The sequence below is a fragment of the Anguilla rostrata genome, chromosome 1 (assembly GCF_018555375.3).
Source record: "Anguilla rostrata isolate EN2019 chromosome 1, ASM1855537v3, whole genome shotgun sequence".
NCBI classification, from domain to species: Eukaryota; Metazoa; Chordata; class Actinopteri; order Anguilliformes; family Anguillidae; genus Anguilla; species Anguilla rostrata.
The window spans coordinates 17,292,158-17,307,520 of NC_057933.1; the positions used below are offsets into that span (position 1 = coordinate 17,292,158).

Genomic DNA, 15,363 nt, shown 5'->3' on the forward strand with positions numbered 1-15,363 from the left:
TACAGCAGTATATTCTGCTTGTCTTGCAGGAGAAAAAAGTAAGGAAAACAGAGCGGGTGCGCTAGCTGTGTGGCACGGAGACAGTCTCACGCGGGCCGCTTAATGCTGGTGCCAGCTGAGCGTTTCGGTCTGAACATGCAGTCTTCGCCTCTGTCATATTTGACATCGCAGAAGTTTTATGGCCTCAGGGGGGGCCGTCGAACTCGCGCTACGGTTTTCCCACAATCCCGCGAGCCGCAGAGGGACGCGTTTCTATCGTGGCGACGTCAGTCTGATCGTCTTAACCCTTTCTCGGGCCGGTCAGACGGGAGCTGCAGTTTGCCAGTGAAGTGTGACGCAGGGACCACCCCTTGGATAAAATCCCTGGAGGAACCCTGAGGCTCCACCGCTGAGCAAGCTTCTTAAACTTCCCTAGTCACGCCTCAGCCAAAGATTCATGGGTCCCAGAAATGAAGTTACTGTGGAGGACATCAGCCGCACGCTGGTTCTCGATCACTCAGTTTAGACAGGCCTTCACTTTGCAACCGTGGGTGGTTTTCTAGGTGTGTGTCATGTGACTTTAGAGCTAGTGATCTGTCACCAAGCCATGGGGCTGTGGTCTATTGGTGATAAGGCTTTATCATCAGCGACCCTTTTGGGGTGGGGAAAGTCCTGCTCTTATTAGGTTCCACTTTGAAGGCTGAGGGTTATCTCGCCTGGCTAAAGTTAATAAAAGTTCATTGCTGAGCTGTCATTGTTTAAAGCTCACCTCACGTTCTTGGGTTTTGGAAGGTTTATGTTGTCAGGCCTAGATGTTGATTTTCCTCAGCTCCCATGGTGGAGAAAGGGGCCTGGGGTACGCTGCCATGTTCAACGGTCTGCACCGCACAACCTGAAGAAACAGTCCCTTTCAGTCACTGTGGCTCAGAGAGTTTTAAAACTCATCTCCAGAGCCTGTCCTGTCAGCCGCCTGATGGAAAACGCATACGAGGGAGCCGTGAGTCAGTCATGGGTGGAGAACTGGAAAATGGGCTACATCGGTCATAGCAAGTTTTCAGCTCTTTCCAGAACATGTCTCTTGCTCTTTTGATTGATTGCTTCATTGTAATTTTGAACTGCTAGTGCCACAAGGATTTGGGGAAAATTCCAGAGGCCAGGACCTGGGCTGAGCTTGCCTTCAAGATGCCGAAGATCGCCAATGAGGTAAGTGCGTGCCAAAGGTAGAGCAGTCATTAACGCTGCTAAGGTTTTTATTTTATATTTTTCCCCTCGACTGCTAGTTTTTTTTTTTTTTTTTTTGGTCTCATAGGATCTTTCATTTCGCCCTTTACAATTGCTTGTGCTTGCATCATCCAGGCACTGCCACTCACTCAGGTTGCCATGCTCCCAAACTCAACCCCTCCCTCTACCCCAGCAATGTGTCTTGAATGTGACGAGGACTCTGGTGGCTGCTTGTTGGTGTGTTCGGCGCAGCCCTCTCGGGGGTGGGGGGAACCCCCCCTGTGATTCATTGTGCCCGTGTTCTACACCTCTACGCCTGTGTTTGAGGCTTCTTTTAACATGCATGCGCATGCAACATGCTAGCTGCACCTGTCAGTGTGTCCGTGACTTTGTGTTTATTACAGCATCCAGCCCTTTCCCAGAATTCAGAATCGATTAATCGAAATCATTTTGATCAGTCTATGAGCATTTCTTGCATGATAAAGGGTTTTCCGTTCCCAGAAGTCTTCTGTTTTCTTGTCCATTCTCCATTCTCGTGCTTTTGAAAGCACTTTATCACAAACTCCTATGACAATGTGGACAAGTGCTGAGTCATTGGTTTCGCCTCTGGTCGCTAGTGAATAATCACGTTCAGGAAATGCTGCCTTTGGCCCCGTGGAGCTCTGCTGACCCAGCCTTTCCAGCAGCCCCGTGCTCAGTCGTCAGGAGAGGCGGGGGGGAGAACTGGCAGGTTAATGTGTGTAAATCCTGCCTCTGTCTTCCTGGCTCTTCAGGACGGAGACGCCAGCAGTCTGGAAGAAGCGTTAGAACCCCTGAGGAACTGAGGAGCCCCATGGTTCAGGCGGGGAACAATGGAGACCCCCGCCTGGGGACAGGAGCTGCCTGGGAGGCCAGCGGATGTGGATCTGGAGCACGTAGTCACCGCGTTTCTCAGTAAAAACCCAAATGTGCGCACTGAGACCCCGCTCTACTATGGGGGCTTTGCTGCAACAAACATTGTTTGACATTCCCATGCACTGTTAAGCCCAGCTCTATGCCGAGTGTGCTTTCCAAATACAATGATAATGCGGTAATGCAGTTTGTGGCATTGCCATAGATATAAAATTTTGAATGGGTTATAAGAAGTCATAAGCCATTTTTAATGTTTTGAATGGCGAGGTAGTCTGTAATTGTAAAGGTTAAGTCAGCCCATAAACTACAAACATGCACTGAAAATACAAACTTTATGGGCTTCAAATGCGAGTAATTTCATTATTTACATTTATTTTCAGAGATTCCAAAGTGCATGCTTGGGCATCTCGATAAGTTTAGCTGACGCCGAATCTGTCAACTTTATATGTATCAGATGAAGAAACTGACCAAAGTTTTTGTTTTATGCACGATATCAACCCCGTATTGTGAAAAATAACTTAATTATTTGAGAGGGGCTTTGCTCTTGTTTTACCCCCATTGTAATATCCACTGGAACAATATTGTTAGTGTTGCACAATTCTCAAGGGTATGACATAATTCCAGAGGGCTTTTAGAAAGAAAGAAAAATATTTTTGGGCAAACCAGAATTACCAACAGGACGTCACTGACCAATTCTGGGTTACATTAGTTTAAATTAAAATAAAAAATAAGCACACCGTCCATGTCGAGTGAGTACACAGTTGTTCTTAGTGCACGGAGAAATGCCCTGATGACAGGGAAGATGCGTTAAAGGAAGTGTCATACTTCATAAGCCGACAGTCTCAATTGGTCCGAGAACAACAGCTAGTTCAACTCAAGCACAGCGCACTGTCATTTGAGGGTTAGCACTGAAATCTTTATTTCTGATTCCTCTAGAGAAATTAGTGTCTTTTTTTCTGTCTGGCTCCTTTCAGCCAGTATTTTTTATGAAGTGATTTTTTTCCCTTTTTAAATGTTGAATATTTTTTCACGGCATATTTTATATATTAGGATTGTGCCGTAATTTGATCAAATTTCTGAGAAGTATCTGATGTGTTCTTATGTTGAACATTTGTGATCACGTGCATCCCACTGACCTTTAGTGTAGAAACAGATTTTTCAGTTTCTTACATTGTTTTGTGTATACTGATTCAGTAGTACTATATGTGACATTACTCAACACTTTCAGAATTGAAATGCCCTTGTGTTATACTGAAAAATGAAATGCTTTTTTTGATTGTTAGTATTGTGCTAGTCAATATACAGTAGTTTGGAAGACTTTGAATAGCCAATGGACATTTTGGTAGTCAATCTACAGTACACACTATATTGCTGCTGTATTTTGTCAAGGCCAGGGTTTGTGATTTGTGTTTTAATTGCAGTATGTACATGCCATGATGGCTTAAAAGTTGATGGGTGTTGTAACTTTTTTAATTTTCATGTATTTCATGTTCAGCTGTCTATGAAATATTATGTTTATTTATTTTGAGTTTAACAGTATTTATATAAATTTGCATTCACAAATTTTATTGATAATTTACTCTATTAACTTTAAAATATATAAAATGTGGTGATATTTTTAAATACAAAATTCAAGCGGTGAAATCATGTCTATATGTCAGGAATGAAAATGAATTTTATGTGCAGCGTAGCCTAATCCATAGCTTTATAGTGGGATTATTACGTTACGTAACGTGATAAAGTGATAGTTGGAAGAGTAGCAGCGGGCAGTATGACCTGTTTGTTAAATTTAGTGTTTTCCTGCTGCCATGGTTATGTGCTCTTGAGCCTCTGTGTCACATGGGTCAGGGGTTCCTAGTGCTCTTCAGAATGTTGAAGTCAGGGCTGTGCTGACTCATCAGGGGGTGGAGTGCACTGAGCAGACTTATTTACACCTGTGTCACTGCTAATGACATCGTCAGAAGCACCAGTTTAAGCCTAGTGCGGTACGTGATGTCTACTCGGAGTGCGCCAACACAAACTCCCTAGCTTTCTGAGCAAGTCCATGGTTGTGACTGAGTCATAGGCGCGTTCTTACTTTCCAGTGTATACTGCTCTAGTTAGTATGCCATCAATCGGTAATGTAAACACACTTCTTTGTCATTCCTTCAATCAGTGTAATTTACCAATCAATGAAATTTCATTGACACCTTCAGTAATACTATTTCTTTTCCCAAGAACATGGGAAAAGCTGTGAAAACAGAGAGAGTGATTCACACAAAATGTGGATCTTTCCTGGACTTCTTATGAATGGTCTGGTCTGGAATGACCCCATAGCTTGCAGACAGTTGACCTGAATTAAACTTACATCTACATGTGTTCCTTGCATCAGATTGTCTGCCAACATCAATACAGTCTTAGACAGAACGTTCACTTTCTATGGTTGCGTGATAGTATTTCAGTTTGAGTGTATATTTTCTGTTGGGCCAGACAGTTTTTTATATGTGCTGAAGAATATTTTAGTTCCTTCAGTTCCCAAGCAGTGCAAGCTCTTCAGTCCCAAAGATCTATATTGTATTAGAGAAGTACTCCTTGCCCGGACAACTTCTCAGAGACTAGTCTGAAATAAGGAATGCTGGAACACATTGAGCTCAGAGCAAGACACTGTTTAACGAACCAGGGAAGACTGATGTTTCAACATCTTAATTTTGATTTTGAGGTTATACATAGGGAATGTACTCATAAAATTTATATAAGCATATCCCTGTTTTAAGTATAGAAATAAATGTTTAAAGTATGAGAAATGAAGAATTAGGATTAGGATGAAGAAAGAATACTAAAGATATGGCCTTTAATTGTGTATCATGTGGACAGCACTTTACATTAACAGTGACCAATGTTTTTAGTTAGACACTTGCATACAGTTGCATAGTTACAAACCTCAGATCACTTGCACTGAAACTCCATCTCAATGACAATTTTTTTTTTCATATCCAATTCCATATTCTGATGCCTCATATATTTTTCATGACTTTAGTTATTCTTTTCAGGGAAGAGGATTTCTGAATGCTAAATCAGAGATCCATGCAGGTTTTTACATGTATAATAGGGATCAAGAGAATCTGAATGTTTGTATGAATGTGAATGAACATATGTACAGTACATTTTTGTTTTAGATTGAATATCTTTAAAACTATAGTATCCATCTCTCTAAACTCTGAAGCAATAGACTTTTTAAGTGTGCCTGCCACCTGGTTTTATGTGAATATTTGTGGTCGAAAAATTCTGTAGTAATAGTTGGCAAGTAGAACAACTTGGATTCTCTTCAGGACATTGGGAATGGTAAAAATGTGTGGTGTCTGGATATCTGAAGTAAAGTGATATGTTTTTTTTTTATGATTGACTGCGATAGGTACTATGAAATCCCCATCTGTTCAAATATGCCTCCTTCATTAGAAATATTTTATGGTGTGAAATGTTCTGAAACTCATATCTAAGTGACAGAAATACATAAATTGTAATGTTTCATTGCTGCTGAAAATTTCACTGAGAAAATCATGTGTTCACTGCTTGTGTAGAATTAGTTCACTAGAGAATTCACATTCACTTTAAAAAAACAAATTAAACCAATGCTTCTATTAGGTTCAAACTTTAGCAAATGCCTAGTTTCTGTATTATAAAAGGTATTATTTGTGTTCCATTTACTGATTTTTTTCTACTGTCTTTCAGTCAGTTTTCTCTTATTCACATATTTCGTATGCACAGGTGGAACTCATATCTCCCGTGTTTAGAGTGTGGTTGAAGTGAAAATGTTCTGTAATAACCCCAAAATAAATATGGATAAACCTCCTCATGAGATTGCGTGTTACTGTTTTTTTTTTTTCTTTTCTTTTCTTTTTTAGATCCATGGGGCCAATACCAGGACAGTGGGAGTATAGAAAGGCAATGCTAAACAAGGGGATTTGACACCCTTCCTCAAACCATTTATCTCCTCCCTGGTCAGTTTAGTTGTAGGGGAAGCTGAGTGTGTTTGGACCCCCTCTCCCCTGGACTCCCTTGCACTGTGCTATGGAGTCTGTTGATTCCAACAAAATGTTTGTGGCTTCGAAATGTGAGATGTGTTCCCCCTCACTCCGCCCCCTCACCCCCCATAAATTAAAACCAGACATAAAATAGAAAACTCAAACTAAAATTTTCTAGAAAAACAGTAAAGCTATACCATGACTACTCAGCACCTCACCCCAAAGAATCCAAAGGTCACACCTCTAGTTCAGTCACCACTCCGTTCTTCAAATGCTTTGCTGAAGCTTTGGGCTGCAGCTCAACCTACCTTGAGGTTACCTCAGCAAGGCTGAATTGAGCAGCTGAGTGCATATGTGGTTCACCTCCTATTACTTTGATATTGAATTTCCTCTTTTTTTCATGGAAGGCTTATTCAATCATTGTACTGATTTCTTGGAAGAAAGGTCTTCACTCTATGTCTTCTGTTGAATCTGTAATCCTGTAATAAGTCTTTAAAAGATGCTTACTTTATGGGTTTCAGTGGGCTTTAGGACTTGGTAAATGTAATTAAATTATTGTATAAAATAATTTTGACTCCTTAATAGCTAAAATAATGGAAATGTTGCCATTCGGTCTGATGTCCATTATGAAAGGACTTGCAACCGTTATCAGTTGCAATGTGTAATTTTATCTAATTAGATTTGGCTGCCAGCTGCCACCTCTCCCCACTTTAAAATTTGTCAGGGGATTTGGTAAATGGGGATTCCTGGCTGACTTTATATGAATGATACATAACTGCTTTACATTAGTTATACTGCATTTAAAATTATTGTGTCATATCTTTTCAGGAAAGCAATTGGGTTGGGTGTTTATCTGGAAATCTCTTCAGTGGTTTTTGGCAGTAATGGGGTACTGAGGCTTCATGAAACGAGACAAGAAAAAAATAACTTGTTGGCTCGGTACAAGCTTCGTTTTCCTGTCAGGAATTAAATTGAGAGGCTCGAAGACTTTTGCAAGTTGGGTATGCTGGGTGGCTGGGTGAAAGAGAGTCTTTCAGCAGGGCTACATCTCTTCATGGAGGGGAGAGCAATGGGGCTTGCTCGGTTGAAGGCACGTTCTGCAGCCAGCCGTCTGCCTCCCTGCTTACTCTCCCCCTGTGGGATCCCCTGTGGTCTCGATCCTGACAGCAAAATAGAACAGTACGGAACCTATGCATCGGCCTGGCCTGCTCTGACTTAACCCCTGTGAAAACAAGCCTTCCTCAGAGTTCTCCACCATTGCAATGTCCTGCAGGCTCTTGGTCACAGCAGAAGGTGGAGATGCTGCACACACCCTGATGGGTAGGGCAGAGTATCAGATCTAGAGTCTTCAGTTTGTCTAGATATTAGCACCTCTTCAGATCCATGTTTATCATTTCTATGTAAATCAGTGTACTCCAACAGGAGGTATTGCAACCTTACCGTGAAGCATGAAGAATTGACATGAAAAGTGTATACAATTCACAAATGGAAATCTTAAATCAGGAGGGAAATATCACACATACGTTATGTAATCTGCTATTTGTGTGCAGTTCATAGGTTTATGGCTTAGCCTATATCCTTTGTCTCCATAAACATAATGGTGTGCCATTTTCTGAAGTTCACCTCAGGCCTGAATTTCATCAGTTAGAATTTGATCAAGTCAGTCTTATTTATTTGCAATATAGCACAATACGCACGATGTGAAAATATATTTTTATTATCCTTGGCATGTATAGCTATTTCTGAAATAACATAGCTTGAGAGGGTAAATAATCATGAAAAGTCCCTAATTAAGAAAAAATAACAGCTTGTTAAAATTCTGGGACTGCCACTGTTTCAGGAAAATCTGGACAAGATCCAAGGCTTCTCCCAAGATATGTTACTCAAGAGCTTTCTTGGTCTGGCTGTTTGCTGAAGAGAAAGCTCTGATGGTTGTTTGAGCAATTCTGCAATGTGTCTTCCACTGTGTGCTATAGTTGCTGAATGTCATGCTCTTGCCACCATAAATACTCAGAAAAGAGAGGAAAATTTGGTCTTCCTGCAAACACAGTGCTGTGCTGGATCAGAGCTATTGCAGTACAGTATGTCCATTCAGTACCACAATATCATTGCAGCCTAATCGAATCTTGTAGATGTTACCATACAGTTTGGCCATTTTAGAGAAAGTGATGTGGGGCATTTGCCCCAGCTGCATGGCATTACCCACCACAGGCCAGGGGAAGGGTACAGGCAGCCTTCTCTTGTGCCTGAGGTTCCTGACCCACAGGCAGGCTTCCAGGCAGAAGAGAAAGATGAAGCGGGTGGCGAAAGCCGGCTGGACCTGACTGCAATTTCACATGACCCAAACGTATGCAAACCTTTCTCTTTACCTGTAGTTCTTGCAGGATCAGAATGGCAATAGTTTCCGCAATTTTGATGTTGTGCTTTCCAGGACCCAAGAGCAGTTGATATAGTGACCATACTTTGAAGACTACATCCATTTTCATTGTAATCTGGTTGGTTAAACATTCCATTACCTTCTGGTATATTTTTTTCCTAATGTACCCACATTTTACAAACATGTACTGTAGTGTTTGCTATTTAATTTTCAAAATGTTATGAGAGTCTGTTTATTCTCAATGATGTTGCACTACTTTCACATGACTTTTTAGAACAAGAAGTAATGAGCGTGTTGCAACTTTATTTTATTTTAAGATTTTCTTTCAGTCATGTGTTACACCCTGTCACTGATTTTTTTTAAAGTATTCTCTTCTATAGATAAATATGTGCCACATGTTGGATTTTGAAGATGCACTGGATGCAGTAATTCAGTCATAGTTTACTTGTATTCAAATTAAATCAGTGTATCCTCTGCAAGGATTCAGTTAAACTTGAGATTCATTAATACCACAAATCCTCTCATCCCTTGTAAGTGGTAAATGTTGATGTTGCACCACTTCTGCCCTCTAACCTCCAGAATGCAGTATCATAACTGAATCTCTTAAATGTCTCAAACAAGTCCTTGAACAAAATAAAAAATAATAAAATTACATAAAAATGCAAGATGTGTTAAAATGCATGCTACCAGTTTTGGGATATGGTCGTTTTCACTATCATTTGGTGAAATAATTTGAATGACAGGTGTAGACCACAATTACCAGAAACTCCAAGAATGTTTGGAATTTGAAAAGGATTTGGCCTTAGATTTTATGATAGCTTTAACTGAGCTCTGAATGTATTACGAAAAGAATAATAATTATGCAGAGTCATTGAAAATCATTTCCTTGACATGCTATAGTTTTTATGATAGGCTTGTGGTGATATGGAATTACATGATTTGTAAAAGTGGAGTAGTGTGGTTTAAGGCTGGAAACAGTCTTGTTCATTCCATGCGTAACAGACTGTTTTTTGTACTTACTTTGGTTTCTTCAGCTCTGCCATAAAACATCATAACGTATGTTTTTTTCCAGTGAAAGAATCAGTATAAGATGATTATTTGTTTTCGAATTAGATTTCGAAATTATATTGGGAAAGATGCCAAGACTTAGAAATACCTTATTTGAACAAAACAAGTCCATTACTCTTTTTTGGAAAGCCTTTGCTTTATGGCCGCACGTGATTAGGGTTGATAAATAAAGCTATGTGTAAAACTTTCATTACAGTAAAAGGTAGTGTTACATTTACTTCAGCTTCAAATATATCCCCATATGTATATACATATTTAATAAATTAGGTAATTCAACACTGAATTGTAGCTTTGGTCAGACATCTTAACAGTGGTATGAAACTAGATTTACACTCATAGAATTAATAACAGGATATTGTAAAGAAACAAAGAAATGGCATAATGAATTTGAAAGTACTTTAAAATTGGCTCAGTTGAGACCACTTAAATCTGATTACTGTGGGGTAGTGGTGGTGGTGTGCATTGAGGGATCTCAGTTCAATACTAAATTCAATCCACAGTAAACTGCTACCCGCATCAAAAATTAGGATTTTTTCTAAAAATAACCCATGTGCTCTGTTTTTGGCCATATAGTCAAATAGTCTAATAAAGGCAAGAGACATGTAATTTCAGTCATGCTTAAAAATGGTCTCTGTTCCTTTTCTCCTGCTCTTAGAACACTCTGTACAGATTCCAAGGACATTAGATGTGATGAAACCCCTTTGCAAGAAGCATATGTTTCTATGATGAGTCAAACAAGTGGTTTGTATGTTATCATACATACCTGATTCGCCTTTCAGCTTTCTCCTACAATATAAATTTAAAAAAGAATTTAGCTTTTATGCTTTGACATGAGCATAAAATGAGAACCAAAGAACAAATTGCAGTAAACACATCATAGAATATCCTTACTCATTGTCAAAAAGGTTTTTCAGTGTTGTTCAGTTGACAAAGAATTTACAATGTCAGTTGTGGCCTGGGCAAATAATTGAACTAAATATGAAATACAGACCCGTGAGCACAGCCATTAAAAATTGTGCTGTTTAGCAATATAACTGAAATGTAATTAATATGTTCTTCAAAATAGATAATTAACCTTTACTGTACCTGAAGCATTCAGGTGGAAATAATTTTTTGGTTTAGCTGAACAGTATTTATGTTTTTTGTGGTTTAGTAAATAGAATTTTATCACATAATGTATTTCGTTTATACAGAATCTGCTGAAAGAGTTTTACAAATAGGGGTAGGAGGTCACAAACTACATCAACCACCAGTGTGCACCACTTACCTGCTTCATGAACAGCAGCCATTTTGTGCGGAAACACTCATTTAATACAATAAACTGAGAAAAAGTAATAGGTTGTTTAGCAAATTATGCTTGGAGTTGATTAGATGGTCAATGTGATATAATGAAGCTGTCAATTTGGCAAGAACCCTGAGGAAGAGCCATTCTCTTGCTGTACATGTCATAAATGCCATGGGACCTTAAATGATCATAGCAGATGAAGACCACCCAGAAACAGTATTGGATATTGGAATGACATAACTGGTGAACATTGATAACTTATGGGAAGAAAATGTCACAATGGTTTAAAGTTTTCTTTGGGAATTTTGAGGAGCGCATGCTAAAGGAATTTATTTATTTATTTATTTTTTTGTAATTGTAAAATGACAAAATGTTCTCAGGAGGTATAAGTAAGAAAAACGCATTGGTTATGAATTTGAAAAGACAAGCATTTGAAATGTGCATAGTAGAAAATCATTACCTGATTACTGTCTTCAGAAACAGTGTCATCAGATGTGTAATTAAGGCGATTTTATCATGTCCTTGTACATGCCCAGTATTGTCCTATACAGTGTACTTAAGAATAGTATATTAGCATAATGTTTTGCTCTTGGTACAGGCATAAAGGTTTCTCAGTCAGTCTTTTTTATGAATTTTCTCAGAGCAGGTTATGAAATATGGCATGTGTCAGGTTTGCGTTTTTCTTGGGAATGATGGCATGGCATGCCACACTGCAGTCAGCTAGAACATTTTGAGCCATCAAACGTCACTCTGAATTATAAAGAATCAATTAAACACTGGGCTCTATGACAGTTATGATAACATTACTTTATTCACATCCGATGCAGCTTATTTCCATATAGTAAAAACATATAATTTTGCAGAGTGATAAATGTTATGCAGGGACATTCAACAAGTAGTTGGCCTTTATTTGCCTGAAAATTAGAAAAAGATTAAGTGAACAACACGAATAATTTCTAAGTATGCTAGTGTACTTCACCTGAAAACAAAGTTCTGAAGGAAAAGTCTTCATCAGATAGCCCACCAAGGCAGTGTAAACAGAGGTGCATTTAACAAGACATCACACGTGGAAGCATTTATTGGGAATTATTTGTTTTGAGGCAGTAATATGGAGCAATAGCACTTGTATGAAATAGGGAGGAGAGATGTCTGGCATACAAATATTCCCAGACCCTAAGAAAACATGTCCTATTACATACTTTTCTTCTGTTCTGCACATTTTACTGAAATCCCAGCAACCACCAACTCCTTTAGAAAAAACAAAAACACTTGCTTAAGGACTCAACTATTTCATATAAACATTTGATTTTCCAAAGGACACTATGTGATACTTACAATTACATAAGGACAGCAGGAGTGTTCTTAATTTTAGATAGACCTCACAAATGTTGTGAATAAACAACTTGAGGTTGAACTTATGATTCTTTCCCGTCATCAATATTTCCTTTCATCGTCATCCAGAACACCACGTGTTGTTTGCTTTTATTTACAGTAGAAAGTGAACCTCAGTTCATTTTATGTAATACTTTGAGTTGCTTAATAGACTTTTCATACTTATACAAAATATATATCTATATACATAAAAATTCTTTAGTGACTGTTTCATGTGAATTAGGTAAATACATCAATATATGTGCATCATTATGAGGGCAAATCAACAAGTCTTCAAGGCAATAAAAATACATAAACAGTGTGTTACTAAATTGTTTGTCCAATCAATTCTTAAACAAAATTTGCCTACCGATGTTGCTTTAAAACACTAATACACGCATGTTCACTGGCACGATAAATACTGTGATATATGTTTATACTGACAATTTGCTGAATATTTAAAAAGTTATTTTATTACTTGGCATAACTTTCATATATAGTTCCTGCACTTATTTAATCACTTTAACATGCAGGATAGTGAATATAAAGTACACTCAAGACTTGATATTAATGAAAAACTATTATTCATAGCAGAACGGTGAACATTTTTAATGAAACCATGTGAGAGCCCTGAAACTTTGTTGATTAATTTTACAGTAGCATACTTCATGGATAATGCCCTCCTTCACACACTGGATCTCACCACCCGACAAGGACCACTTACCCCCTTTTTAAACTGAAGTTTTGTTGTGAAGCAACTTTTGACTACCTTTTTTTTACAAAAATACAAACTCCATAAAATGTGTCTGAATAATAATTAAATATTAAATATGAAATCTCTTGGCAATGGCATTCAGTGCTGGTTAATCTTGAAAAAGGGTTAACCAATTTGCTAATACTCACGGTTAAATATCATCAGTTTGTCTCTGGCAAACATGAAGTCTTTGCTTGCCTTGAATGACAAGATAAGTGTGAGACAATTCATAGCTTTTCATGCTGGTGAAACCAAGCCTAGAAACTTCCCCCTGAGCTTGGCAGAGATAGAGTGGTTTAGTGGCTTCAATGTCAAGCCATAGGAGCAGTCCAAGCTTATTTCCTGGGAAGGGTTGCTCTCAAAGCTACACTGGTGAATCAAGATGGCAAAAAACAGAAAGACTTCAACCTTGGCAATCTGGTCACCAATACATCTTCTCTTCCCTATGGAGAATATCATGACGCTGCTGGTCAGGTCCTTGTCAAGGACACCATTTTCATCCAGGAACCGGGAAGGGTTGAAGACATGGGGGTCCTTCCACTTCTGTGGGTCGTGATTGACAGACCACTGGTTGATGAAAACCACAGTGTCCCTGGGGATGTGGACGCCTTCGATGGTCACATCTGAGGTGGTGGAGTGGGGAATGGTAACAGGCACAAAGCTTGTGAATCGCATGGTCTCATAGACAAAGGCATCCAGGTAGGCCAGGCTGCTTTTGTCCTCCATGCAGGGAAGCCTGTCACGTCCCACAACCTTGTCAATCTGCTCTTGGAGCTTGGCTTGTATGTGCGGGTATTTTACTAAGAGTAACAGGATCCACTGCAAAAGTGTTGACACTGTGTCTTGTCCAGCACCAATAAGGTCTGTGACAGTTCCTTCAACAAAATCTTTTGTCAGTCCATTGTCTTTTCCATGCTCAATTACACTAATGATGGCATCGCTCATGTCTCGTGTTACCTCAGGGTTGTATGTTTCCCTGTGCTGGATCACCTTGTCTTTCACAAAAGCAAAAAACTCCTCATTCAGTTCCTTGAAGTTCTGGTAGATACTTCGCACTGGGTTAGGGAAAGACTGAAGCCATGGCATGACATCCACCAAGCTGCCAGCACCTACCGTCTCTCCAAATTTATCCACTCTGCTCAGAAGTGTTTTGAACTCTAAGTCGTCATGTCCATAGCGTTTTCCAAAGCAGAGAGCGCAGATAACATTAGCTGCAGCAACCGTCAGTTCATGAGAAGGGTTGAAATACCGGCCATCTGCACTGTGTCTCAGGAACACCTGAACAAGATCCAGAGCTTCTCCCACAATATGTTGCTCAAAAGCTTTCTTGGTCTGGCTGTTTGCTGAAGAGAAAGCTCTGATGGTTGATTGAGCAATTCTACGATGCATCTTCCACTGTGTGCTATAGTTGCTGAATGTCATGCTCTTGCCACCGGAAATCATCTGAAAAGAGAGAAAATTTGGTCTTCCTGCAAACGCAGTGCTGTGCTGGATCAGAGCTTGGCGGATTGCAGTATCTCCATTCAGTACCACAATGTCGTTACAGCCTAGTCGAATCTGGTACACGTTTCCATACTTCTTAGACAGTTTGGAGAAAGTGATGTGGGGCATTTGCCCCAGCTGCATTGCATTACCCACCACAGGCCAGGGGAAGGGTCCAGGCAGCCTTCTCTTTTGCCTGAGGTTCCTGACCCACAGGCAGGCTTCCAGGCAGAAGAGAAAGACGAAGGAGGCGACAAGAGCCGGCTGGACCTGGCCACTCCACTCTCTGATGATGCTGCTGCCCTTTACTCCAAACTCTGAGTCCCACAGTGCCATGTTACTGGATCACCTCTGCTTTCTTCAGAAATGTATGTTGATTTTGAAGGGAAAAAAAGTGATCATGTAAGTTGAAGTGGCGAATGAAAGGTTTTAAAGTTTAAAGTTCCAAGTTATTTTTTGCAAACATTTAAATGTGCAAATTCTTCAAGAAAAATGTCTTGAGTTTTCTATCTGCAATCAAAATTGAGACTCTTATGCAGACAGCATACAATTTGTTTTGTATTCCTCAGACAAGTTCTGAGTCCATTTCAAACGCTAAACTGACCAACAGCATTGCAAACTTCAGACTGAATTAAATAGGTATTTTTCCGAGTTCTGCTTTCTTTCTCTGTAAGTTCAGACTTCGCAATGGTCGGTTTGGGTATACCTCTGTCTCTTATATATGTTAGCAGACTGGGGGGCCGGGCTCAGCATTATTATCATACTCCTCCCATTGTGGTAGCCCAGGAGACCCCATTACATTATCTCTTTCCTGATGGGCTTCAGAGTGCGCTGTGAGACAAAGCGCGACAGCGGCAGCTGAGGTAAGATCAAGCAACTGGTGACAAGTCAAGCGAATGGTGACTGAAGAGGCAGTAGTTTTATACGACACGAG

At 39.7% G+C, this 15,363-nt stretch overlaps 2 protein-coding genes across 2 annotated transcripts in view; one reads left to right on the plus strand and one right to left on the minus strand.

The window, feature by feature from the left end:
- LOC135250273 (regulator of microtubule dynamics protein 3-like) overlaps nucleotides 1-5,928 on the plus strand; it is a 46,187-nt gene extending 40,259 nt beyond the window's left edge. Inside the window, exons 11-12 of the mRNA XM_064326406.1 lie at nucleotides 1,102-1,182; nucleotides 1,974-5,928. Of these exons, the coding sequence (XP_064182476.1) occupies nucleotides 1,102-1,182; nucleotides 1,974-2,024 (132 nt within the window). The 3' untranslated portion in view covers nucleotides 2,025-5,928. The remainder of the gene's footprint in view (nucleotides 1-1,101; nucleotides 1,183-1,973) is intronic.
- Nucleotides 5,929-11,608: 5,680 nt separating this feature from the next.
- Nucleotides 11,609-15,128, minus strand: LOC135250278 (cytochrome P450 1B1). The gene has a single exon (XM_064326420.1). The coding sequence runs from the start codon at nucleotides 14,763-14,765 to the stop codon at nucleotides 13,185-13,187; it is 1,581 nt and encodes a 526-aa protein (XP_064182490.1). The 5' UTR covers nucleotides 14,766-15,128; the 3' UTR covers nucleotides 11,609-13,184.
- Nucleotides 15,129-15,363: the final 235 nt, after the last annotated feature.